This window comes from Pipistrellus hanaki, assembly GCF_964339955.1.
Source record: "Pipistrellus hanaki genome assembly, chromosome: 2".
Classification (NCBI taxonomy): domain Eukaryota; kingdom Metazoa; phylum Chordata; class Mammalia; order Chiroptera; family Vespertilionidae; genus Pipistrellus; species Pipistrellus hanaki.
Window position 1 is genome coordinate 178,300,450 of NC_140504.1, and position 24,313 is coordinate 178,324,762.

The window sequence follows — 24,313 nt, forward strand, 5'->3', positions numbered from 1 at the left end:
ACCCCCTCTCCTGGTGCCAGCCGCAGCCCCGGGGAATGGTGGTTTGTGAGGGGTGGGGCGTGGGCTGGGGCAGGATGGCCAGCCTTCGCATGCCTTTCCATCTCCTCGGCTGCCCCCACCAGCTCTGGCTCTGCTCAGCAAGAGGGCCGCTGCCCAGGCCCGGCGGGAGGGGCACAGGCAGTCCTTTCACCCCCTGGGGGGAGGGCTGATTTTCTCACAGAATGTTAAGGGATCCTTGCCACCCCCCAACCTAAGTGACCCCAAAACACAGCCTCTCGTGGAGCCCTCAGAACAAGGTGCACACAAGCTCAGGCATGAGACTCCGCCTGCTTTTTCCTAATGAAAACCACATGTGTGTGTGTGTGTGTGTCTACTAAAGGGGTTAGCCTGGGGGGCCTCCTCTCCTCCCACCTCTGGTTCCAATTTCCTGTTCTGAGCAGGATTAGGGCCCAGGAGGCTGAGGCTCTGGGAGCGGAGGTGCCAGCAGGCCCCTTTGGAATGAGCTGGCTCTGGATGTTCTGCCCTTTCCCAGCCGGAGCTCCCCTGCAGGAAACAGGCCGGTCTCCCTTCCCTTCTCCCCTCCCTCAGCGCCTAGTCTGAGCTGAGTGGATGAAGCTGGGATTCGGGCTGGGGCAGGGAAGGTGGACACTTGCCCATGAAGGACAGCCACTCTCCCGGTGGCTTGGGGCCGCCCCGTCAGCCCTCCGAAGCCAGCCCCCCTCTCTGGACCAAGTGTGAGCCTGGTTGGTCATCGGTGCCTGGTTGCACTGCTCGGCCTGGCGGGGCCAGAACGTCCAGTTGAGAACGGAGGGTGGAGGGTGACTGCCGATTCTGACTCGCTGAGCTGTGGCTCCCCCAGGCCCCTCGCCCGTCCTCTTCCCACCAACTTCTCCCAACAAAGCAGACCGTTTGACTGCTCATGCTGATGTTCAAGAGGAAAAATGAAAACCAATCTGCCCGAGTGACACACTAAGAGCAGGCTTTGGTAGGGGTGCACAGTGGGGTTCTCACTCCCCAACACCCAGGAGAGCTGTCTCACACCGCACCTGCAGGCCTGTGCTCAGCCCCCTCCCGGGCCACGGCCCCGCCACCTGACCCGCTGGGGAGGGCTTCCCATGGGCAGAAACTCACCAGCTCCCAGCGAGAACCGGGGCTCGGAGGAGGATGGGGGGAGCCACAGAGGCTGTTTCACAGTTTCTGCTGAGTCACTCCGGCAGCCTTTGGAAGGGGGGGCCGGTGCTTCGAAATCTCACATCCCAGGTGCTAGCTTTGGTAAACGATGTCCGGTTTTAACCATGAAAACTACATTGTGCATTTTTATATTCTGATTCCTCACTTTTTTTTTTTTTTTTTTTTTAAGGTTAAGGTTTTAATATTTCCCATTTAGTGATTTCATTTCTAACCTGGTAGAAGCAGCTTAGTTCTCTGCATACCTATGAAGTGCCCTGTGTCACAGAAGATTCAGGACAATTGCACTGGGGAAGCAGAGAAAATGGGGCTTCTTTTTGAAAAGAAAAACAACAGCATGGACTGTTGACACGGCCTCAATAAAACCTGTTGTGTAAAACCGCGCGTGCGGAGACTGGCATTGACGCAGAGGGCGCTCAGGCGGGCTCTCCTCGGGCACCCAGGGAGCTCGCTGTGCCCTCAGGGAGCTGCCAGCCTGGTTTCTGTCGCCACATCAGAAACACTCCACACCCTGAGGCTGCCAAGCAGCATTTTCAGAAACCAAAGCAAGCAGGGGCTGGGGCTGGGGGAGGGGAGCCAGCTGCCCTGGAACGTTCCTGCAAGCGCTCAGGGGTAGTGGAGCATGACAGCTGGCTCAGGACCCCAAGGGCCAAGTTTCAGCATCTGATACAAATTATGAATGAAATCTTGACTCTTCGCTCTTGGGGGCGGGGCTAGTGCCAGGCCCAGTGCTCTAGCAGGGCCCACAGAGCTGTGCCCAGCTGTGGGGATTGGGATGGCGTATCTGAGAAGCCCTGTGGTTTGCCCAGCCTGGCAGGACACTCTTGGCTGAGCAGACCCGCCCAGCTGTGCTGAGACCTCGGGCTAGCTGCAGAGGGCATGCTCCTCTCCCCGGGCTGGAAGGAAGCCCCCGATGTTGGATGGAGGTGTCTCCTCCCTCTCAACTTTCCTTTCTTTGAAAAGAAGAGGCGCAGAACTTCCTAACCCGCCAGGCCTGTGCCTGGGGCCCAGGAGGCAGGGGAGCACCTGGGACGACGCCCCTCCCCCACCACAGGCTGGCAGTCCAGCGGGAGGAGGTACCCTCCGCCCGCCCCCTCAGGGCTCGTTCTCGGCCTGGCTGGGGCTGGGCCTATCTGGGAGTGAAGTCAGGCTGTGAGAGCAAGAACATCTGCCTGTTTCTGCCCTGGCCTGGGTCACTCTGCGATCTCCAACAGGAAACGGCCCCAAACCATGACTTCTGCCCTTCCCGGGCGAACGACCCTGCGGGGATTTGCCCTGACAGCCCAGCGGCTCGTCGCCCTGGGGTCCCAGCGCTGAGGAGAGCACAGCCCACGGAGGCACTGGACAGGAAAGGTCAAGGGGGAGCGTGCACTCGGGGCAGAGGAGAAACGGGAAACTGGTGGGATTTCCAGAAAACGGTTTATTGCTGTGGCTTCCGCTGGAAGCGGGAACAAGCCCGAGACGGCCCCGGCCAGGTGTGTGAGATCGGATAGAGTCAGGCGCCCGTCCCCTGGACCATGGAAACCTGCTGCTCTCAGTCCTGCCCAACTAAGGACAGGTGCTCGGGCACACGGACTAAATCCCAACAGGGAGAAAGGATGCCATGCAGGCCATTTTCTCCCCACCCCATGTCCTAGGTCAGTAGTCGGCAAACTGTGGCTGGCGAGCCACATGTGGCTCTTGGGTCCCTTGAGTTTTTAGCAAAGGCCAGCTTAGGAGTACCCTAATTAATAACAATGTACCCACCTATATAGTTTAAGTTTAAAAAATTTGGCTCTCAAAAGAAATTTCAATCGTTGTACTGTTGATATCTGGCTCTGTTGACTAATGAGTTTGCCGACCGCTGGGCTAGATAAAAGGAAAATGCCACACGTACCCACCAATAAACCTGCCCGGCTTCCTCGTGTCTGAGGAGCCGGGGTGCCAGAAACCCAGCACGAGGGAGCCCCCAGCCCTCACTCCCTGCTCCGGGGACCTCCCGGACCCCAGCCCCGGAGGCAAGGAAGACTGAGGCCAGGGGCAAAGCCCAAAGCAACGCAGGGTGTCCACCCGAGCTGCCGCTGGCCCCACTGGACACGGCGGAGCCCCGGCAGCTGGGCCCTCACAGGCTCTTCTGGAAGACCCGGTGCAGGCTCTGGGCCAGGGTGTCGGTCTCCTCGTAGCCCTCACAGCTTTGCTGCCAGCTCTCTGGCACCTGTTCCATCCCATAGTAGGCGCCGGCAATGGCCCCAGCCATGGTGGCAATGGTGTCTGTGTCCCCACCAAGTGAGATGGAATAGATGAGAGTCCTTTGGAGGCTGTTGAAGGTGGAGGGGATCTCGGGGTCCGGCTCCATGCAGCGCAGGAAGCAGTAGATGGCGGTGGGCACAGATTCAAAGGCGGCAATGCCATTCCCTGTGGGGACACCAGATTATGGGGACTCCACACCCCCACATGTCCCTGGGGTTCCTGCCACTTGCCACAAGTCTAAGGTGACCAGATGTCCCGATTTTTAACAATTTGTCCCGTGTCCCAAGGCGTTTCAAAAAAGTCCAAGAGATTTAAAAGAATCTTTCCAAAATTCGGGACTTTTTAAAAACGCCGTGGGACACGGGACAAATTGTTAAAAATCGGACTGTCCTGCCAAAAATGGGACTTCTGGTCTCCTTACCCAAGTCAACACTCTGAGCTACAAGTTGAGCTGTGACTCAGGTCACAGGCTCTATAGGTGCACTACCTGGGTTCAAATCCTGCTCCCCGCCCCCGGCTGCGTGGCTGGGAAAGTTCCCTAATGACCTCGGTTCCTGCACCTTGGGTGTGACGCCTACAGAGGGAATCAGGAATTCCCGGGATTCGCGTGAGGGTGGAGGAGACCAAACAGATACAGCGCTCCGCAGAGTGCCCAGAGCACAGGGGACATGCCATTAACCCACCAATGCTGTGAGAACGGTGGCCGGCGGCCACTGCTGGGAATCGTTATCTGTGAGGCCGAAGGAGCTGCAGCCCCAGAGCAAGAAGACGCTACACTCCCTCAAAACCTGCCAAGGACCCTGCAGAGCTGGCTCTGCTGTCACAGCAGCCCCGGCAAACAGGTGATGGCAGGTCTGCCTCCTCGCTCCCCTCCCGTCCTGAGCCCAAGCCTGCCCTAGAGGATGACGGTGTGGGTGTGGGTGTGGGGACCACTCACCCAGCTCAGACACCACCTCCTCTCTGGTCACTGCGTCCTGCTCTAGAAGCTCTCCGATCTTCTTCAGTCGGCTGGAGTACGGATGCTCCTCCATGCCCAACCTGTGAGGTGGGGGGGAGAGTGGTAAGATTGCAGGAAGAAGGTTGTGTGAGAGGTGAGAGGGTCGTGAGGGAGGGGGAGGAGGGATGCAGTCAGGCTGACACCCAGGCCCAGGTGTCCTCACTAGAAGGAGGGGACTGGGTGTGAGCCTGAGCCTTGCGTGAAGCCCAGCCCCGGCCAAGGGCCTCTCCCCCTCCCAGGTGGGCAGTCACAGAAGGAGGGCTCCGGTGTGGGAACGCCAGAGGCGCCCACGCCACAGGCAGGCACACTCACACGCACGCCCCCAGCCGTCTCCGCGCCACATACTCACTCCCTGGCATCCGAGACGGACTGGACGTCGCTCTCCAGCTCTTCCATGTGGCCCAGGAGTTGCTTGAGAAAGCGCTCACTGGACGACTCCCCCTGCAGAGCCAGGTGCACGGCCAGGGCCTGCAGGATGGCGCCGTTGTAGCCCAGGGAGCTGGCGTGTGTCAGCTGGGCCGAGAGCCGGGCGAACTAGGGCAAAGGCAGAGGAGGCTGAGACCTGCCGTCGCAGAGCCCGGGGTGGGGCTGGAGGAGGGGACAGCCCAGAAGCCCGGCTGCCCAGGCTACCTTCTGCACGTCCTGGATGCTGCTGTAGGCCAGGGAGATGCCAGCCACCCGCATGGCACCCCCGTTGCCATAGGAGCCTTTCCCGTTGAACTGGGCCCGGGCAGGCTCGTAGACGTCTCGGCACTTGGGGCTCAGGAGCTTCTTGAAGACGGTGATCACTCCGGCACCGTAGCCCCGGTCAGGGTCTTTCTTGTACTCCTGAGCGAACCTAGGGATGGAAGGGACACGGGCTGAGGCTTCGCGGACGCCTGTCAGGGCTGGAGAGAAACCCGCTGGTGTGGGAGCTGAGGAAGTCCCGGGACCCGGGGAGCCCGCGGCGGCAGGGAGGACCATTCTAGCTCCCGAAGCTCAGAGGCCCTACAAAGTTTCCTGCTGAGGGTGGGGGTCCCAGCATGCGTGACATCGCTGCTCTGGTCAAGGGGTGCAGGAACGCGGCCCCCCTGGTCTGCCTCGCCCCAGGACCCTTCCCCGCACCTGTGAGCCATGTCCACCTCGTCGAAAGCCTCCTTGGACAGCAGGGACTGCACGAGGGCCCTGGACATGGCGGTGTCATCTGTGTAGTACAGAGCTTCTGCGGGGACAGGCGGGGAGGGAGGGAGCTCAGAGTGGCAGCTCTGGCCTCGCTCGCGCACCACTTCCAGAATGCCACGTCCGCCTCGCCCTCCCACCGTCTCCTGGGCTCTGGGTCTCGGGATTTTCAGCAATTCTTTGTTCTGAGACAGTGACCATGTCCTGCTCATTTCTGAAAGAAATCCTTCCGCCCCCTTCTGGCTGCCATCCCTGCAGCCTACTCTTAAAAGAAAAAAATTGTATTTTTATTGATTTCAGAGAAGAAGGGAGAGGGAGAGAGAGATATAGAAACATCAATGATGAGAGAGAATCATTGACTGGCTGCCTCCCGCACACCCCTCACTGGGGATTAAGCCCGCAACCCGAGCACGTGCCCTTGACCAGAATCAAACCTGGACCTTTCAGTCTGCAGGCTGATGCTCTAGCCCACATGTGTCAAACACAAGGCCCGCGGGCCAAATCCAGCCCGCCAGGCCTTGCAATGTGGCCCGCACCGCGCTGTCATCACTGCACTCCGCTGTCAGTTTATGATATTGTCAGTTTATGACTGTTCAGTAAACCATTCGGCCCGCGATTTAGGCTGGATTTTAGATTTTGGCCCCTTCTCTGATTGAGTTCAACACCCCTACTCTAGCCACTGAGCCAAACTGGCTAGGGCAGTGCTTCTCTTTTCCCCCTATTAATTTATTTCAATTTTATTTTTTATTGATTTGAGAGAGGGGGAGAGCAATTTGTTGTTCCACTTATTTATGCATCCATTAGTTGATTCTTGTATGTGCCCTGACGGGGGATCGAACTGCAACCTTCGTGTATCAGGATGACACTGGGCTGCCCAGCCAGGGCCTGCAGCTCTAGTCTCAAATTTCCTGCACATTTCCTACCCTGCAGCCCATCCTCCACGTACAGCCAGATAATTTTTCTTTAGACTAGACCAGAGGTTCCCAAACTTGTTTGTGCCGTAGACCCCTTGCCATGTTTTTCGGTTTTGGGTAGACCCCCTACTTGCCTGATATTGATTTTTTTGTAAATTTCTAACTGTAGTGAAGTTTAGTGTTAAAAACTTGAAATAAAAACACATGTTAAGTTTTATACATTTATTTATTGAATTTAAATTAAAACTACTCAAAATAAAATTTTGTATCTGTTATATAAAATATATGTAACATAAAATAAACAAATGTTTTTAGTGGGAAGGATGAACCTGATGCTTTAATACTAAATTATCAACATTTGGTGTCAATTTTGTAAGGTTTAATCTTAAATCTCCTCGGCTAATGATGTCCAGTCTGTTTCTTTTTTTCGTTAGGAGATTGGTAACAGCGCTAAACCCCCTTTCCACAAGGTATGACGATGGAAAGGAAATAAAAAATTTCCTCACTATATTCCATAATACGGGATAAGTAACGGGTATGTTTTTTTGCAGCCAGAATTGCTGATATCCGTTTTTAAACTGAACCTTAAGTTCTTCGTTTGTACTTATTTCAGTCAGTTCCTCTTGTATTATGACATTCGTTTCTTCTATTTCACCATATGGGTTAATTATCCACGGTGGTATTACCATAGTCAAAACATCATCAAACCTAGTTTCAAAATAATGTACCTACTTTTCTCCGCATTCTCAAACAAAATAACACTGATTCACTATAATTTGTATGATAAACTACCAGTTTATATTTTTAAAAATATTTTCTCAGCACTTTCCTATTCAAGATTCAGGAAACGAATGAACGTATTTTTCTCACATTCATATTTATAGAGTGACAAATTGAACAAGTCGGTGCAAGTTCGAAAAGCTTTGAGACAAAAATTGGCAAGAATGTTTACTGCGCGTATGCTTGTAACAAGATGATACTGGTATATCATTATGTGCAGGTTTTTATCCTACAACTTACACAATTTTATAAACATATATAATAAATTTTTTACTTCATAGGTACTTTTATAAATAATGTATATGTTTTTATATTATAAGATAATATGATGTAAGTAAATAGATACTATCAGTGTATGTTGAGATCTACTATCGTGGACCCCCATTTTCATTTCATGGACCCCCAAATTTTTTTTTCGCTGACGTAGACCCCTTGAAGGTTGTCATAGACCCCTGGGGGTCGATATAGACCACTTTGGGAATCACTGGACTAGACCATCACTTTCCTTATCTCACTCTCCTGCTCAAAATGGCTACTGGTTTGCCTTCAGGATGAGGCCCAAATTCACTGCTGTGGTATCCAGAGCCCTCCCTCCTCACTCATCTCAGGTTCCACCATTCCTCTACATGTTCCCAGGATCAGCCTTGGAGCCTGGGTCAAGTCCTTTCCAGCTGGGACTGCTCCCCTCCCTCCTCCACCCTCACTCCCTCCTCTGGGTGCCCAGGAGTACTGCTCTGGCATTTTCAACGCAGCACCATTGTGTAGGTGGTGACTTAGCCAATAGGCCAAAAGTGGGCTAAGGCCAGGGACTGGGTTTTATTTGAGGAATCGGTTACAGCCCGGCAGTGTGGCTCAGTGGTTGAGCATCAATCTAAGAACCAGGAGGTCGAGGTTCAATTCCCAGTCAGGGCAAATGCCCAGGTTTCGGGCTCAATCCTCAGTATGGGGCGTGCAGGAGGCAGCCGATCAATGATTCTCTCTCATCACTGATGTTTCTCTCTCTCCCTTCCTCTCTGAAATCAATAAAAAACAAAAAACAAACAAACGAAAAACAACAACAACAAAAAAAACCGGTCCTTACATCTGGTCTTCACCTCATCTCTTCCCTCTTTGTACCAAATCATACTCGATTTTCTCATTTCCCATTTCCTCCTAAACCCACTGGAATCTAGCTTCCAGGCTTCAACCTTCTCCGAAAATGCTTTTCTAGATCCAGACTTCTCTCTTCTTCCCGGCTCTGTAGCATCCCAGTGACCAGAATCTTCACCTTGAAATGTTCTCAGGTTCTGTTGATACCCATGCCGCCTACTTCTGCTATCAAACTGCTTCTCTAGCCCCTCTTCCTTACTGTACCACATCTTCTCCAGGAAGCAGCACCCACTGCCCGACCTCAGACGGGATCCTGAGCTAGGATCTGGGTGAGGAGTTGGTTGCACAGGGGGGTCGGGGGGTGCCTTCACCAGCATAAGCAAGGGCCGCCGCCGCAGGGCCTGGTCTAAGGGAGGCGGGATGTGCGCGGGGCCGGCGGCGGAGAGGAAGCCGGAGAGGAGCGGGCCTGGCAGAGAACTTAGCTCTCCCTCCGGGAACGGAAAACCACTGCGGAGCCTCCTGCGAGGGGCGCCGCCGGCAGGTCTCCGTGTTGGAAGAGCACTCGCTGCCGTGTGGAGAGGACTGGGGCCACTGATTTGAGACAACTGGGCGGAGACGGGCAAACCCAGAGGGTGTGATGCCGGACCGGCGCGACTTCGGGTTCCGCCGGTGCGTCCCGGAGGACGGGGTCGCCACGCCCGAGGCGGGAAAGGTTCGGGCGAGACGCGCGAGGACGGAGCTCGGATGTGGACACGCTGAGCCCGAGGTGCCCGCGCGGGCCGTGCAGGCCCCGGAGCCGCCCCTCCCCACACCCCCGTCCCGACCGCGCCCCGGCCGCCCGGTCCCCCCGGGAGCCCCGCCGCCCCGGCCCCGGGCGCGGCCCCGCCCACCTGTCCGCGCGCTGCCCGCCGCGCCGGGCTCGGGCTCCAGGCTCTGGACGTGACGCAGCACTGACGTCAGGCTGACGGTGTCGTGCGCCTCGTAGATGGCGCCCACGCAGTCCCCGAGCAGCGCGCCCGCCAGGCAGCCGCGGAAGCGGGAGAGGGAGCGGGCCGCCCCAGCCCCTCCGCAGCTCGCCGCCGCCATCGCCGCCGCCGCCGCCATCCGCGCGGGCCCGCCACTACTTCCGGTGCGACCTGCACGCGCCTCCCCGCGCCTCCCCCACCCCGGCGGCCTCGCGCCCCAGCCCCACAGCGCCCCCTCGTGGCTCTGAGTCGCGGCGCCGCTTGCGACCCACAGCGCCACCCAGCGGCCCGGAGGCGCAGCTCCGCGTGCGTGGGACCGGGGTAGGTCCCGCACCGCTGGTTGGCTTCCACCAGGCCTTTGCTTGTAGGCCTCCTTCTCCCCACCTGTAACCGGTGTCACGCCGGACAAACGGCCACTGGAGAGTCCAGGAGGGGCTATCGGAGCGCGGTAGCTCTGCCCTTCAGGTCACTGCCACCCGGGTCCTGCCTTTATGAAAGTCTCTTTCTTTGTCCCCTCACCCCAGCCCCAGTTCTTGGTCCCCGACTCCCACTGGGATCATAGCCTTCTTTGGGCCTGCCTTAGGCATCAAGAGGGCAGGTAAGGGTCCTGCTGAGGCTTGGCTGGTTCGAAATCATGCCACTGGAGCCCAGGGGGTGCTGGCCTACACCTGAGAGGTCCCTCAAGAGGGAGAAGGAGTCAGATTTGGAACCTGGCGCTTGGGGGATGATGGTCCCTGTTTATGCCTCTCCATTCACAGGAGGGCCAACAGCCTTCTCACGCTCCGCTGGCTGCATGCAGGGGTAGCAGAAAACCTTCTAGACTGAGAAAGCCGACATTTATTAGATTCATTCTATCTCCTTCCTCTTCCATTTCCCTCCTAACCTCTATCTCCTTCATTCTCTCCTCCCTCCCCCCTCCCCCCCACCTCCTCAGCCTCCAAGGCTAGGCTAGCTGCAGCTGGCAGCTTTTGAGTGGACTCAGGGTACGGTTTGTGGTGCGGTTGAAGGTGTCCACCTCAGGCACAAACTTCTCGGCTGGCACCGTCAGCTTCCGGCGAGTGTCCATGCACTTGGTGTCCAACAGCATGGAGCTGGCCTTGCAGGCGATGTCAGCCTGCAGCCGGGCCAGGTGCTTGAACAGGGCATCCAGAGCATCCCTGAGGGGGGAGGCAGCAACACCACACCACCCCGCGTGAGGCTGGAAGGTGAAGGAAGCCAGCGGGGAAGCCAGCAGGCAGCAAGAGGCCCCATGGGTGAGGGTGTCTCCCTGCCCCTCCGGCCCACTCCCCACACCTACTGTGCTTGTGCCAACTTCTGCCTCAGGGCAGCGATGGTTGCCTCTAACTGGTGAACCTCGTCGGTGAGGCCATACTGTGCCTGCAGAGGTGAGGGTTGGGGGTCAGCCATGCTAGCCATTAGCCCACAGGCCCGGGCACCCCCGCTCCACCAGGAATGTGTGCTGGGGAGTGAGTGGTCCTGAGGAGACGTTAGCGGGGCGGGGCAGTGCCCACTGGGGTCCCCTCGCACCTGGTCCCGGCAGAGTTCCACGTTGGGCCGGTAGGTTCTGTACTCGAGCCGCGTATGGCACAGCTTCAGGTTCAGGAACTTCCTGCGCAGATCTTCCTCCAGGTGCCGGATGTCCTCCTGCAGGTCCGCGATCTCCTGCAAGGTCTGCAGGGGGCGGAGGGGGTGGTCTCTCCAGTGGCCACACCCACCACGGCGCACCCAGGGCTTGCTGGACGGACACTGGCCATCTCCTCCCACCGCGGGAAGTCCCAGCCCCAGGAGACGAGTGGAGAAGGCTCACATTCTTCTCTTGCCACTTGAGCTCACTGTAAAGTTTCTCCATCTCCCGCAGCCGCTTTCTGAAGGCAAATTCCGTGGCAACCCTCTGGGCTTCAAGTTCATTGTTGGTCTGAAGGACGAGATGTAGGCCGGGCAAGACAGGGTCTAAGTTCATGACCATCTTGAGGATGTTGCTCAAGTGAAGGGTTGGGGTGTCCCACGGCCAACAGGGGACAGAAGCTAAAGGCCTGAGGGCATCCTCGGGCCACCCATGAGCCATGGGAGGGCAGGGTCAGGGGAGTGGCCAGTTACCTCAGCAATAGTGAGGGCGATGTCCTCCCTCAGGTCTGCGGCCTCTTTCATCTCAGCCTCTGCCCGGTTCTTGTTGAACCGACTAAATTCGTCCCACTCCTGAAGCGCGGTGGAGCTGCGGGCGGCGAGAGATGGGGGGGTCATAAGAGTATGGCCACTGTGGGGGTGCGGGGAGGAGAGACTGAAACACTTCTTACCCGTCAGGGACACGTGTGGGGTTAATCTTCAGAGAGATGTTTGGGGACTTGAGATTGAGAGAGAGGCAACCTCTGTCAATGTCCAGTGTCTCCATTTTGCCCCGATGGTCAGAATTGAGCTGCTGTCGGACGTCCTGCAGGACGCTGGGGCAGGAACAGCCTAGCTCAAGACCCATCCCGAGAGGCCCCAAGGACTTAGCCCCCATTGTGCTCGAGGGCCTGGGGGGGGGGGGGGTTGGGGAGGCTGGAGTGACAATGGAGCTGCTGCCACTGCAGCCGAGACAAAGACCAGCATAGTTGGATAAGCTCCTCACAGACAAAATTATGACACTCACGTGCTTACAACCACAGGCGTTGGTTGCACTCACCAAGGCTCACACACACAATGGGGTGCTCGGTCAGGTTGGTGGCAGATGGGCTTCATCTCCCACGCTTCCTGTCAATCGACAGTGGCTCCCTAGAGCCGTATTCTGAGACCGTGTCCAGGCAGGGGAGGAAGTGGCATCATCGGCTAGTGGTGTTTGCCCCGGGCACCGCAGGGACCGAAGGCCCCCCACAGTGCGAACGCTCTGCTCCCGGACACAGCCCGGCGTGCAGGGAGCTCGAGGAGGACGCCGCCCCCTTACCACAGCTTCTCGAACGTCTGGCCGATCTTCTGCTGCAAGGCCCTCCTGGCGGCCTCGATGGTCTCCACCTCCTTGTGCAGCTCCTCCTCCACAGGGTCCTTCACCACGTCGATGTCCCGCCGGCTGTCCCGCAGGGTCAGGCACTGGATCGCCACATCCAGGGGCAGGTTCTTGGCCTGCAGGTTCTGCTCTGCCAACTCTTTCATCTAGAACAGAAAGGCACTGGAGGCTGCTGGGCCCTTCCCCGAGGAGCAACTCTCATTCCCACTTCATTTATTTTATTTTTTTAAAATATATTTTTATTGGTTTTTCACAGAGAGGAAGAGAGAGGGATAGAGAGTTAGGAACATCGATGAGAGAGAATCATCGATCAGCTGCCTCTTGCACACACACCCCTGGGGATGTGCCCCCGCAACCAAGGTACATGCCCTTGACTGGAATCGAACCTGGGACCTTTCAGTCCACAGGCCAACGCTCTATCCAATGAGCCAAACCGGTCCTGGCTATTTTTTTTTTATTTAAAAAAAATATGTTTTATTGACTTTTTACAGAGAGGAAGAGAGAGAGAGAGTTAGAAACATCAATGAGAGAGAATCCTCTATCAGCTGCCTCTTGCACACACACCCCTGGGGATGTGCCTGCAACCAAGGTACATGCCCTGGACCGGAATCGAACCTCGGACCTTTCAGTCCATAGGCCAACCCTCTATCCACTGAGCCAAACCGGTTTCGGTTCCCACTTTAACAGAGGGGCCAGGGAGTGGCTCAGGTGCCCGTGTCACTCACTGCCCCAGGAAGGGTTCCCTGACCTCCAGGTGGGGAGGGAGGGGAGGTCCTGGCCGCCCGCGGGGTCTCCTGGCACCCCGCCCTAGCTCCCTGCCTGTGTCAGGGCGTCGATCTCCGCATCTAAATCCGTCAGACACTTGTCCAGCATCTCCTTCCACCGGTTGACTGTATCAACCCTCTCCGCCAGCCGAGTCCTGTTGTCACGTTCATCCCAGATGGTCTGGAAGAGACGGAGCCGGGTGAAGAGGGAGTGCGGGGGCGGGGCCGGCCCTTCGCCCACCCGAGCTCCTGTTCTCCACCTGGTTGTTGGTCTCATTGCGGAGGACGCGGGCCTCCTGGCGGATCTGGTGAGACGCATCTCGCTGCCGCTCCGCGTTGGTGGACAGCAGGTAGCTGTTGGTGTGCCATTCCTGCAACTGGAAGCGCTGGCTGGGCTTGACGCTCAGCGTGGCCATGGCGCTGAGGCCCGAGGCCTGTTCCAAGACACCCACCGCCTCTGCGGGAGAGGAGAAGCAAGGTCTAGTCCGTCCTCTCCTAGATCCAAAGCTCCCTCCAGGGACCAGGCCACGTGGGAGTCTGTACTTGTTCTTTAATAAATTTCCGCCTTCGCTATAAAATAAAAATAAAACAACTCCCCCCCAAAGGACCTGCTCCTGTCCCTTTTGCTCCCAAACCCTCGCTGCAGGAAGCCTGCTTGGGAACAGCTCTCCCATTTGCTCACCTGTGAGGCTTTCACTGTTTCCTCCCACCCATCCATCCACAGACACACACGCCTGGACCCTGCAGGTCCCCGACTCCGAGCAGGGTGTGTGTGCTGCCGAGTGCTGAGTGGGGCTGGTGGTGGGTGGGGGTTAGCAGGAATAATAGCCCTTAATCCAGTTTCCAACCCCTACTTCCAGCAGTCAGGTCCTGGGGAGCTCTCTTTTCTTTCTCCGCCCCAGCTCTGCTCAGGACCTGCGCGGGTTCTAAGAAAACCGGCCCTGTTCTCCATCCAGAGAGGGGGCTCGTTTTGCAGGGAGTCTGGGCTGGCACAGGGGAGTGTTGTTTTTTTGGAGGGGGGATGCGCTTGTCCCCTCCCCACCTGTCACCATACTCCCTCAGCCCCTGTTGGAGGAGGAGCAGCCGGGCTCTGTCCGGTTCCCAGGCGCACCCCACCACTCCCTCCCCCAGGGTAATCCTTTTTGGTTTAAATTAATACCCCGGTGGCGGCGCAGAGAACGAAGGAGGAGGGAGAAAGGGAGGGAGCGCGGGCCTGGGTGTGAGTCCTCACAGCGTCCCAGATCCCCTAGCCTCTCGCCTCCTTCCCAGCTCAGACTGCCGCCAGCTCCTCTGTTGCGCACCCGGTTGCTAGGCACCCGCCTATCAGCGCGCTGGTAACCAGCACCCCCGTGTTTACCTTGGCAACCGCGGGGCTGGGGCGACGCCGGCAGCTGCGGCTGCAGGAGGGCCGCGAGGAGGAGGAGCAGGAGGGGGAGGAGGGGGAGGGGGAAGAAGAGAGCAGTAGGATATGGCATTCATTTCATTTACAAGATAAACGTTTTAATTTTGATCAAAGTTATGTATGCATCAACATGATAAAACATATGTACACAGAAAAAGCAATCCCCCGCTCAGGCGCATTCCCCAGTAGGCATCCTTCCAGAATGTAAATGTATTTACACGCATTCCTTTGGTCCTGTCTTGTCCAACATTTTCATTCACCTGCTTGATGGCACAGAGGGAGAGATTATCGTATTTGGAAAGGCACACGCCTGGACTATTAGAAGGAATGATCAAAATCCAACCATTCAAAAGAGAGAAGGAAAAATAATTCAACCGTGCCAGTGTTGCTCTCTAGGCCTTGGGAAATGTTAACGTTTAATGTTCATAACTATTACATAAGCGTTATCTCCGTTGCCACAGGTATCTGAGGACTGGCCCTGCTAGAAGGCAGGAGTGTCCTCGCCGGTGTGTCTGGTCCCCAGGTCCACGTCCTCTGCGTCACGACTCCACACTGCCTCTAGTGGCGGCGCGGGAAATCGAGAGGAAGGCCGGGATGAGATTTCCAGCACATCCTTGGTTCTCCTCTGGGGGCAGTGCGGAGCAACCTTAGGAATGGCGTGCTGTTACCTTGTCCGTCTTACAGGCAGGAAAGTTGAGGCATAGAGAAATGAGGAACGCTCCCAACGTCACATAACCAAGTGGAGAGTCTGTCTCAGAGGCCAAGTTCAGGTTTGATGGATGAGGGAAAGAGAGGCGTCCAAGAAGAGTCCTCAGTTTTGAAACCTCAGTGATTGATGGGATTATGTTATTCTTCCACAAAAGGAGGCGGGCTTGGTAGGCCAGGGGAGGATAAAGTTGGCTTCTGGGAAGTGTGAGATGCTTGTGGTAAATCCAGGCGCTGTCCAGAAATGCGAGTCTGCAGAAAGACTGAGGCTAGAACACTTTCCAAACCTCTTTGACCACAGAATTTTCCCCCCATAGGATATTCTCTAAATTCTAATATATGACTCATCAACCAGACACACATGAAATTTGTGATATAGCTCGTTTATTAGGATTATTATTATTTATTTTATTTTATTTTTTAATATTTTATTGATTTTGTACAGAGAGGAAGGGAGAGAGAGAGAGTTAGAAACATCGATGAGAGTCATCGATCAGCTGCCTCTTGCACACCCCCTACTGGGAATATGCCCGCGACCAAGGTACATGCCCTTGACCGGAATCGAATCCAGGACCCTTCAGTCCCCAAGCCGGTGCTCTTTCCATTGAGCCAGACCGGTTTTGGCTCGTTTAGGATTAAAGAAGACAGGGGGGGAAAAACCCTACCATCTTGGAGATTATTTGCTGGGAGAATGATCAAATTTTGGCTTATATGGTTTGAAACAACAGAAAGAAGGAAACAAATATGGCAGAATGGCGATGGCTTTGGTGTATGTCTCTGACTGTGGTGTCGCCCTTGGTATTCAGCCTCACGAGGTTCCACACATCCTGGCCAAGGGAAGAAGATATTAGCAGAAAAGGTCAGGCGGCTGATGAATTGGAGCAAGAGAAACAGTGATAAAAACAAGTAAATGGGGGTGGGGGTGGGGGATTGGAATGGGGGGTTGAGGACAAATATGTGATACCTTAATCAATAAATAAAAAAAACGAGTAAAGCTGTGCTCTATTATTTTGCAAGAAGCTATTTTTGTGATGTTTGCTGCTGTCCAGAGGTTAGATCATGTGTAATATGCAAGCACGCTGCTGAAGAAGTTTAGATCTTAGCTATAACTGGCCACACGCACTCCAGTGCGTTCACTAGGAAGGTATATTTTGCTATGGGGATTATGATAGAAACCCCGAAGCCCTTCAAACACTCCAGTTGTTATCAGTTTCAAGTTCCCACTATTTTTCTGCTAAAAGGAAATTTATTTATTTTTATTTTTTAAAAAAAATATATTTTATTGATTTTGTACAGAGAGGAAGAGAAAGGGATAGAGAGTTAGAAACATCGATGAGAGAGAGTCATCGATCAGCTGCCTCTTGCACACCCCCTACTGGGGATATGCCCACAACCAAGGTACATGCCCTTGACCGGAATCGAACTCGGGTCACTTCAGTCCCCAAGCCGACGCTCTATCCATTGAGCCAAACCGGTCCCGGCTAAAAGGAAATTTAGATGACATTTACCATTTGGAAGAAAGGGGGCCCTAGCTGAGCAAATGGCCAAATTGGTAGCTGAGAGCAGAGGGGAGGAAGGTCAACATCAGAATTAGACGACCTACAAATTACCCCAATCCCTTCCCGCTGGGGATTTGTTTTGGTTCTTATTGGTGGACATGTGTATTTATTGAACTGGAATGGGAAATTTATTTTTAACAATTTGTGGGCAGTTTTAGCTCCGTGTTTTGTGATCATGATGACATCTGGTCAAATGTGTCTCAGTGGTTGAGCATCAACCCAGGAACCAAGAGATCATGGTTTGATTCCCAGTCAGGCCACATGCCTGGGCTGTAGGTTCAATCCCCAGTAAAGGGAGTGGGGGGGGGGGGTGTGTGTGTGCAGGAGGCAGCCGATCAATGATTCTCTCTCATCTTTGATGTTACATATACCCAAAGGAGGAATCCTCACACAGGAGAGGAGTGAGTTACCCTCAGTTTGTAGCAGAAATAGACATAATTTCTCTGTTTAATATATGCAGTACCCTAGGAGAGGTGCTCTTAGATAAAAAAGTCATATCTCATATGACTATTAAGGAGTTGTGCTGAAACCGGTTTGGCTCAGTGGATAGAGCATCGGCTTGCGGACTGAAAGGTCCCAAGTTTGATTCTTGTCAAGGGCATGTACCTTGGTTGCGGGCACATGCCCAGTAGTGGGTGTGCAAGAGGCAGCTGATGGATGATTCTCTCTCATCGATGTTTCTAACTCTCTATCTCTCTCTCTTTTTCCCTGTAAAAAAATCAATAAAATATATTTAAAAAAAAAGAGTTGCAATATCCTGCAGTTGGCTGTTCCCCCTCTTCATATTTGAAGTACCTGAGTATTCATTCAGAATCCTCATGGACTAAAAAGGATCCTAGAGATATAGACCAAGAAGCAAGAAAAAAAAATTAAAATGCAAAAAAAAGTGAAACAGAAAAATGTGAACTTATAATTTTTTTATGATTGAGATTCAAAGAATTCATGAAATGCCTTTGTAGAAAGTCATTTTCTCTCAAAGTCTGTGCAGTCTTATGGTATATATCTTCTCTGTTCTTCTCAATTTTCTCCTCCCAGTAAATGTCATACATTACCTAATATAGTGAATGCCACTGATTAAAATAATCAGAATGCAACTTTTATTGAATTAGAACAATGTTTTAAAGTACTTTAGCTCTGGCTAATGTGGCTCAGTTGGTTGGGCATTATCCTGTGTACCAAAAAGTTTGATTCCCAGTCAGAGCACATGCCTGGGTTTTGGGCTCGATCTCTGGTAGTAGGCATGCAGAAGGCAGCCAATTGATGTTATGCTCTCACATCCATGTTTTTTCCTCTCTCTCCCTTTCTCCCTCTCTCTTCCTCTCTCTCTCTATATATAAAAATCAATAAACTAGCCCTAGCCAGTTTGGCTCGGTGGATAGAGTATTGCCAGTGGACTGAAAGGTCCCAGGTTCGATTCAGGTCAAGGGTACATGCCAGGGTTGCAGGCTTGGTACTCAGTAGGGGGCATGCAGGAGGCAGCCAACCCATGATTCTCTCTCATCATCGATATTTCTCTCTCTCTCTCTGAAATCAGTAAAAATATATTAAAAAATTAAAATAAAAAGAGATCATCCTATATAACAAAGAGGTAACATGCAAATTGACCATCATTCTAACACACAAGATGGCCACCCCCATGTGGTCAAAGATGGCTGCCCCCATGTAGACACAAGATGGTCACCATAAGATGGCCTGTAGGGGATGGCAGTTAGGGGTGACCAGTCATGCAAGGGAGGGAAGTTGGGAGCAACCAGGCCTTCAGGGGAGGGCAGTTAGGGGTGACCAAGCCTACAGGGGAGGGCAGTTGGGAGCAACCAGCCCAGCAGGGGAGAACACATTTAGGGGTGACTGGGCCAGCAGGGAAGGGTAGTTAGGGGCAATCAGGCCTACAGGAAAGGGCAGTTAGGGGTGCCTGGGCTGGCAGGGGAGGGCAGTTGGAGGTGACCAGGACTGCAAGGGAGGGCAGTTAGGGGTGACTGGGCTGGCAGGGGAGGGCCATTTGGGGCAATCAGACTGACAGGGAAGGGCAGTTAGGGGTGACTGGGGTCAGCAGGAGAGGGCAGTTGAGGGTGACCAGGCCTGCAGGGGAGGGCAGTTAGGGATGACCAGGCCAGCAGGGGAGGGCAGTTAGGGGCAATTGGGCCAGCAGGGGAGCAGTTAGGTGTTGATCAGGTTGGCAGAGAATGGTTAGGGGGTGATCAGACTGGCAGGCAGAAGCAGTTAGGGCAATCAGGCAGTCCTGGATTGTGAGAGGGATCCCAGATTAGAGAGGGTGCTGGATGGGCTGAAGGACACCCCCCCTCCTGTGCACGAATTTATGCACTGGGCCTCTAGTTAAAAAAAAACAAACCCAAAACCTATTTTTAAAAGCACTTTACTTAAAACTTGGTCAGCTGATTTTATTCTAATATGAAAAATAATATCTTGTTAAGGTATCTCCACATCTAGCTACTGAAGATAACCTTTCCTGGAGGTGTATATTTGCACAGCCTACTTTGCGTGTTTTCCTCTGAAATTTATGTATCTTTCTTTGGGTTGCACTTCCAATGCCTAGCGGCAAATACAGTACTTAGTACTCCATCTCCCAAGTCTTTCCTACTGAAATGTGCTACTATGCTTCTTAATCATTACAGATATTATAAACTAAGTAGTGAATTGTGATTTCTACATGATTGTTAACTACCTTTTATCTGGATTCATTTCAGATAAGTTATCTTTTTGTCTTTCAAGTGGCCAATCTCTAACAAATAGTTCCTATTTTGATGTTGATTTGAGGTCATTTTTATTTTATTTATTTTTACTTTTATTTATTATTATTTTATTAAATGTATTGGGGTGACATTGGTCAACACAAATAATTTTCTATTTAATTTAAACTAAGAGAAAAATAGACATAAAGACAATTCAGAAGATGAGTAATCATTTTATTCATCCTTTTCTGTTTAGAAGCTTGTTAAAATATCAAGTTATTTCCAATATGTAGAAATGCAACACTGAATATCTTTTAAAAAAATATATTTTATTGATTTTTTACAGAGAGGAAGAGAGGAGGATAGAGAGCTAGAAATATCGATGAGAGAATCATCCATCAGCCGCCCCCTGCACACCCCCCACCAGGGATGTGCCCGCAACCAAGGCTCATGCCCTTGGCCAGAATTGAACCTGGGACCCCCCAGTCCGCAGACCTACGCTCTATCCACTGAGCTAAACCGGTTTTGGCAACACTGAACATCTTAAAAGCTGTTCTTTTCAGCCCTTCTTCCCTCTTAAGTGGAAAAATAATGTATAAAATTGAAGATTTTTTTCTCCTTTATCTTCCTTCTGGCATATGTAGATCATTGCAGTTAAGTCCTAAACAGCTTACTAACGTGCTTGGCAAATGACAGCAAAGATTTAAGTTGTGGTTTACTATTAAAGCACATTTTGGGCTTTCCTCTGGAAATTGCTATTTTACAAATGTGCAAACTGTGACTGTGAAAACGGTTTTCAAGCAACAATAGTGTCACATTAGAAGATTTCTGGTTTAAATTGGGACTGGCTTGAGCTATTTACAGTCAAGTAACCCCCTGCCCCGCAAGGTAGAGTGGAAGATCTTGAGGTTTTGTTTTTAAAATATATTTGATTGATTTTTTTTTTTTTTTCCACAGAGAGTAAGGGAAAGGGATATAGAGTCAGAAACATTGATCAGCTGCCTCCGGCACACACCCCACTGGGGATGTGCCCGCAACCAAGGTACATGCCCTTGACCAGAATCGAACCTGGGAACCCCGGGAACCCCCCCACCCCCACCCCCCCTCCAGTCTGCAGGCTGACGCTCTATCCACAGAGCCAAACCAGTCAGGGCATCTTGAGGTTTTATATGAGTTGTTTGCCAAAGGAGGTTGGGCGTCATTTCCATCGAGTAAATTACATTTTTTAAAACATGGAGTGGGAGAAGAGTTGGCCTCTCCTACTTTTAGACATTTTTGTTTGTTTGTACATCATTCCAGAGGAAATTACTTGACTCTGGCCTTGTTTCCAGCTTAGTACTTTTCTGCTGATCCTGCACTTGCCTCAGGCCAAATAAATGCAGGTTGTGATCCTCAAGGTTGAGGCTTAGGCGAGGCTAAGTGCTTAGTCTTGCATAGCACATTTATTAAAAATACTATAGTAGCAGAAGCCGGTTTGGCTCAGTGTAGAGCGTCGGTCTGTGGACTGAAAGGTCCCAGGTTCGATTCCGGTCAAGGGCATGTACATTGGTTGCGGGCACATCCCCGGTAGGGGTTGTGCAAGAGGCAGCTGGTCGATGTTTCTCTCTCATCGATGTTTCTAGCTCTCTATCTCTCTCCCTTCCACTCTGTAAAAAATCAATAAAATATATTAAAAAAAATACTATAGTAACTGCTGCTTTAGCTACACAGTCCACTTGGTTTGCTTATGTTATCTTCAAAACCCACTCCTGCCCAAGAATGGTCTCTCAGTTAAAACGAATGAAAAGTAGCTTTATTAAATTCAAAGTTATAATTTTGTGATTTTCAAATTAATATCTAAAGGGCTTTAATGTAAATAATAGTACTATTTTTTCATTAAAGGTTTAGATAGCACTTCTGAATATTTTAAAAAAATACTTTCAGCCGAAACTGGTTTGGCTCAATGGACAGAGCGTTGGCTTGGGGACTGAAAGGTCCCGGGTTCGATTCCGGTCAAGGGCCTGTACCTTGGTTGCAGGCATATCCCCAGTAGGGGGTGTGCAAGAGGCAGCTGATCGATGACTCTCTCTCATGGATGTTTCTAACTCTCTATCTCTCTCCCTTCCTCTCTGTACAAAATCAATAAAATATATTAAAAAAAAAAAACTTTCGAAAGGATACCACAGATGGCAAATGTTTATAATCTAAAATCTTAATAGAAGTAATACAAAAATAAATTGGAAAAAATAAACACATATTAATTAAAATTAAACTTTCAGTGCAAGGGACAATGGCCAACCAATTGAACTACATCAGCCAGAGTAGGTAAATATATATATTTTTACATATTTAAAATACATTTTTATTGATTTCAGAGAGGAATGGAGAGGGAGAGCGAGATAGAAACATCAGCGATGAGAGAATCATTGATTGGCTGCTTCCTGCAGGCCCCACACTGGGGATCAAGCCTGCAAGCCAGGCATATGCCCTTGACCAGAATTGAACCCAGGACCATTCAGTCCCCAGGCTGATGAACCAAACCAGTTAGGGACAGGAAATTATTTTAATAGAGCTAAGTGCTGCTCTATAAAAACTGCAAAAATCTTTATAGACGGGAAATTGTAGAAGTAAACAGAATGGAAAACAATCATGTTTCTTCTAAGATAAAACTAAGTATTTCAGGCCCCTTTTTAATAAAAACATTGTATTAAACATTACAAGAATGATCACATCCTTTCCTGCCATTGGTGGATTAACCTAATTAACTTTCCTGAAAACATCTGAAAGGTATGCAAGCCTCAGCAACCAAGAGAAATTTGTCAAATAATAAAGCAACTGACACATGAAGATTATGGCAACATGTATAGCCACTCTTCTAACCTCCACCCCCCAAACCCACTTTAGAACTTCACCTTCATCTGTCATCCCATTTCTGTATGTTTACGCGCAGTGCTCTGAGCACCCTTTTCTGAAGATGTTTCAACACCCTGGTTGGGTAGCTCAGTTGGTTAGAACATCGTCCTGATACACCAAGGGTATGGGTTCAGTCTCTGGTCAGGGCACATACAAGAGTCAACCAATGAATGCATACATAAGTGAAACAATAAATCGATGTGTCTCTCTCTCAAATCAACCAATAATTTTTTTTTTTTAAAAGAAGAGTTTCAAGCAGTTCAGCTCTAATATAATTGGTGATTTATCCTGGCCAGTCCAGCACATCTTAATCAAATCAATTAGAGGAATGGGTTGAATACGGTCTGCCCAGATAATTGTAGTAATTTCTGGTACTACTCTCTTCTGGCACTACATTTTTCAGAGCATAGTCTTAGGTTAACACCACACATATTTCTCCCACGTAGCTGTATGAATTTGGGCATAATTATTGACTTGTTTGAATTTTTCTATATAGTGTAGTTTATCTGGGCAGTCTGGCAGTAGAGTGATCCTCTTCAATTTGTCACTTATCAACTCAACACATATAGTTTAAAACACACACATTAGCATTTGTTAGTAAGCTAACTAGTGCTTCTTTAGCATTAGTCAGAAGAACACAACTATGTTGTTAACTTTATACAGAGTCTGGGGACGTTGGGAGAAGCCTGGGATGGGGAATACATAACAGCAAGAAGGGATGAGACTGAATTCTCTGATGTTCTGGAGAACATGAATAGGGTAAATAGAAATTATGAAAGAATTAAAAAAAAAATTTTTTTAACCTCACCCATTATGTTTACTGATGTTAGAGAGAGAGGAAGAGAGAACATTGATGTGAAAAACATGGATCAGTTGCCTCCTGTATGGGTCCCAACCGGGGAACGAACCTGCAACCTATGTATGTACCCTCACTGGAAATTGAACTCTCAACCTTTTGGTGTAAGGGACGACACTCCAACAACTGAGCCACCTGGCCAGGGCGGGAACAAGTTTTTAACATTTAGGCTGGACTCCTTCAAAGTAGTTAGTTACCCCTGGGCAAGGGGCACATCCTCAGAGGTATTCTTGCATTGGTTGGAGGCCATAACTCACACTTTGAGTCCAGTTATGGCAAAGGAAAAATGGCAGTGCAGGCTGTGCAAAGAGTCATGGGGGCTGTGGACAGTCTGCCCCATCCAGAGGGGGCAACTATCACTGAGCAACTTCCCGACGGCAGCCACGAAGGAAGGAAGAACGTGAAGTTGCCGAGTCTCCTCACTTTTCGAGGAAAGACATCTGGACTTTTATGAGGTCTCCTGATTTTTAAAATGTTAGCAACTAGTAAAAATATTTTAAACACCAAACATTTTTCACAGGCCAAAATTGGCCTGCTAACTTGACACCTCTGATTTTAGTCCAGTAACTTCAATTGTACAATGAAATGATACAATTTCACCTAAAATTATACAGTTATGAAAGTTGAGAGCTGGTTCCCAAAATTTTAGTCCGGTGTTTTCTTGCTTGTTATACCTGAACTATCCACTTCTGAGCCTGTGAAGAGTCCCCCAGGTCATATCATTTTTTCCCTAACTGTTCTTAAATTTTTACTGCCTGACTTCTTGCCTTCCCTTCTTTTCACTCCACCAAGTGTTTTTTAAGGACAAATGGAGTGGGGAAGAACCTCTTTTTAAAAAAACATATTTTATTGATTTTTTATAGAGAGGGATAGAGAATCAGAAACATCAATGAGAGAGAAACACCTATCAGCTGCCTCCTGCACACCTCCCGCTGGGATGTGCCCGCAACCAAGGTACATGCCCTTGACTGGGACCTTTTAGTCTGCAGGCCGATGCTCTATCCACTGAGCCAAACCGGTTAGGGTGGGGGTGGGGAACCTCTTTAAAACCTGCACTCGGTCCACATGCCAGTGCCCTGTATATGATCTCATTTAAAGTCCCAACAGCCCTACTGTTATCTTCTTACAGATAGCTTCCGGGAACC

The 24,313-nt window shown here is 51.3% G+C and overlaps 2 protein-coding genes across 2 annotated transcripts; both read right to left on the reverse strand.

Moving 5' to 3' along the window:
* Positions 1–2,588: 2,588 nt before the first annotated feature.
* Positions 2,589–9,499, reverse strand: ADPRS (ADP-ribosylserine hydrolase). The gene is made up of 6 exons (XM_084871958.1): positions 9,246–9,499; positions 5,519–5,615; positions 5,045–5,252; positions 4,764–4,948; positions 4,355–4,455; positions 2,589–3,582 (listed from the first exon to the last, which is right to left on the reverse strand). The coding sequence occupies exons 1-6, from the start codon at positions 9,457–9,459 to the stop codon at positions 3,290–3,292; spliced, it is 1,098 nt and encodes a 365-aa protein (XP_084728084.1). The 5' UTR covers positions 9,460–9,499; the 3' UTR covers positions 2,589–3,289.
* Positions 9,500–10,138: 639 nt separating this feature from the next.
* Positions 10,139–14,335, reverse strand: TEKT2 (tektin 2). Its single transcript, XM_084871956.1, has 10 exons — positions 14,224–14,335; positions 13,325–13,521; positions 13,120–13,245; positions 12,241–12,446; positions 11,615–11,758; positions 11,418–11,532; positions 11,128–11,235; positions 10,848–10,991; positions 10,618–10,697; positions 10,139–10,477 (listed from the first exon to the last, which is right to left on the reverse strand). Exons 2-10 carry the CDS (start codon positions 13,478–13,480, stop codon positions 10,264–10,266), a joined length of 1,293 nt encoding a protein of 430 aa, XP_084728082.1. The 5' UTR covers positions 13,481–13,521; positions 14,224–14,335; the 3' UTR covers positions 10,139–10,263.
* Positions 14,336–24,313: the final 9,978 nt, after the last annotated feature.

Coding starts and splice junctions, on each gene's coding strand:
- ADPRS (XM_084871958.1), bottom strand. CDS start 9,459: ATGGCGGCGGCGGCGGCGATGGCGGCGGCGAGCTGCGGAGGGGCTGGG. Junction 5,253..5,518: donor GAGGTGGACATGGCTCACAG/GTGCGGGGAAGG, acceptor TTCCATCCCTAG/GTTCGCTCAGGAGTACAAGA. Junction 4,949..5,044: donor GCATCCAGGACGTGCAGAAG/GTAGCCTGGGCA, acceptor CCTTTGCCCTAG/TTCGCCCGGCTCTCGGCCCA.
- TEKT2 (XM_084871956.1), bottom strand. CDS start 13,480: ATGGCCACGCTGAGCGTCAAGCCCAGCCAGCGCTTCCAGTTGCAGGAA. Junction 11,533..11,614: donor CCCACACGTGTCCCTGACGG/GTAAGAAGTGTT, acceptor CGCCGCCCGCAG/CTCCACCGCGCTTCAGGAGT. Junction 11,236..11,417: donor TCGCCCTCACTATTGCTGAG/GTAACTGGCCAC, acceptor CTCGTCCTTCAG/ACCAACAATGAACTTGAAGC.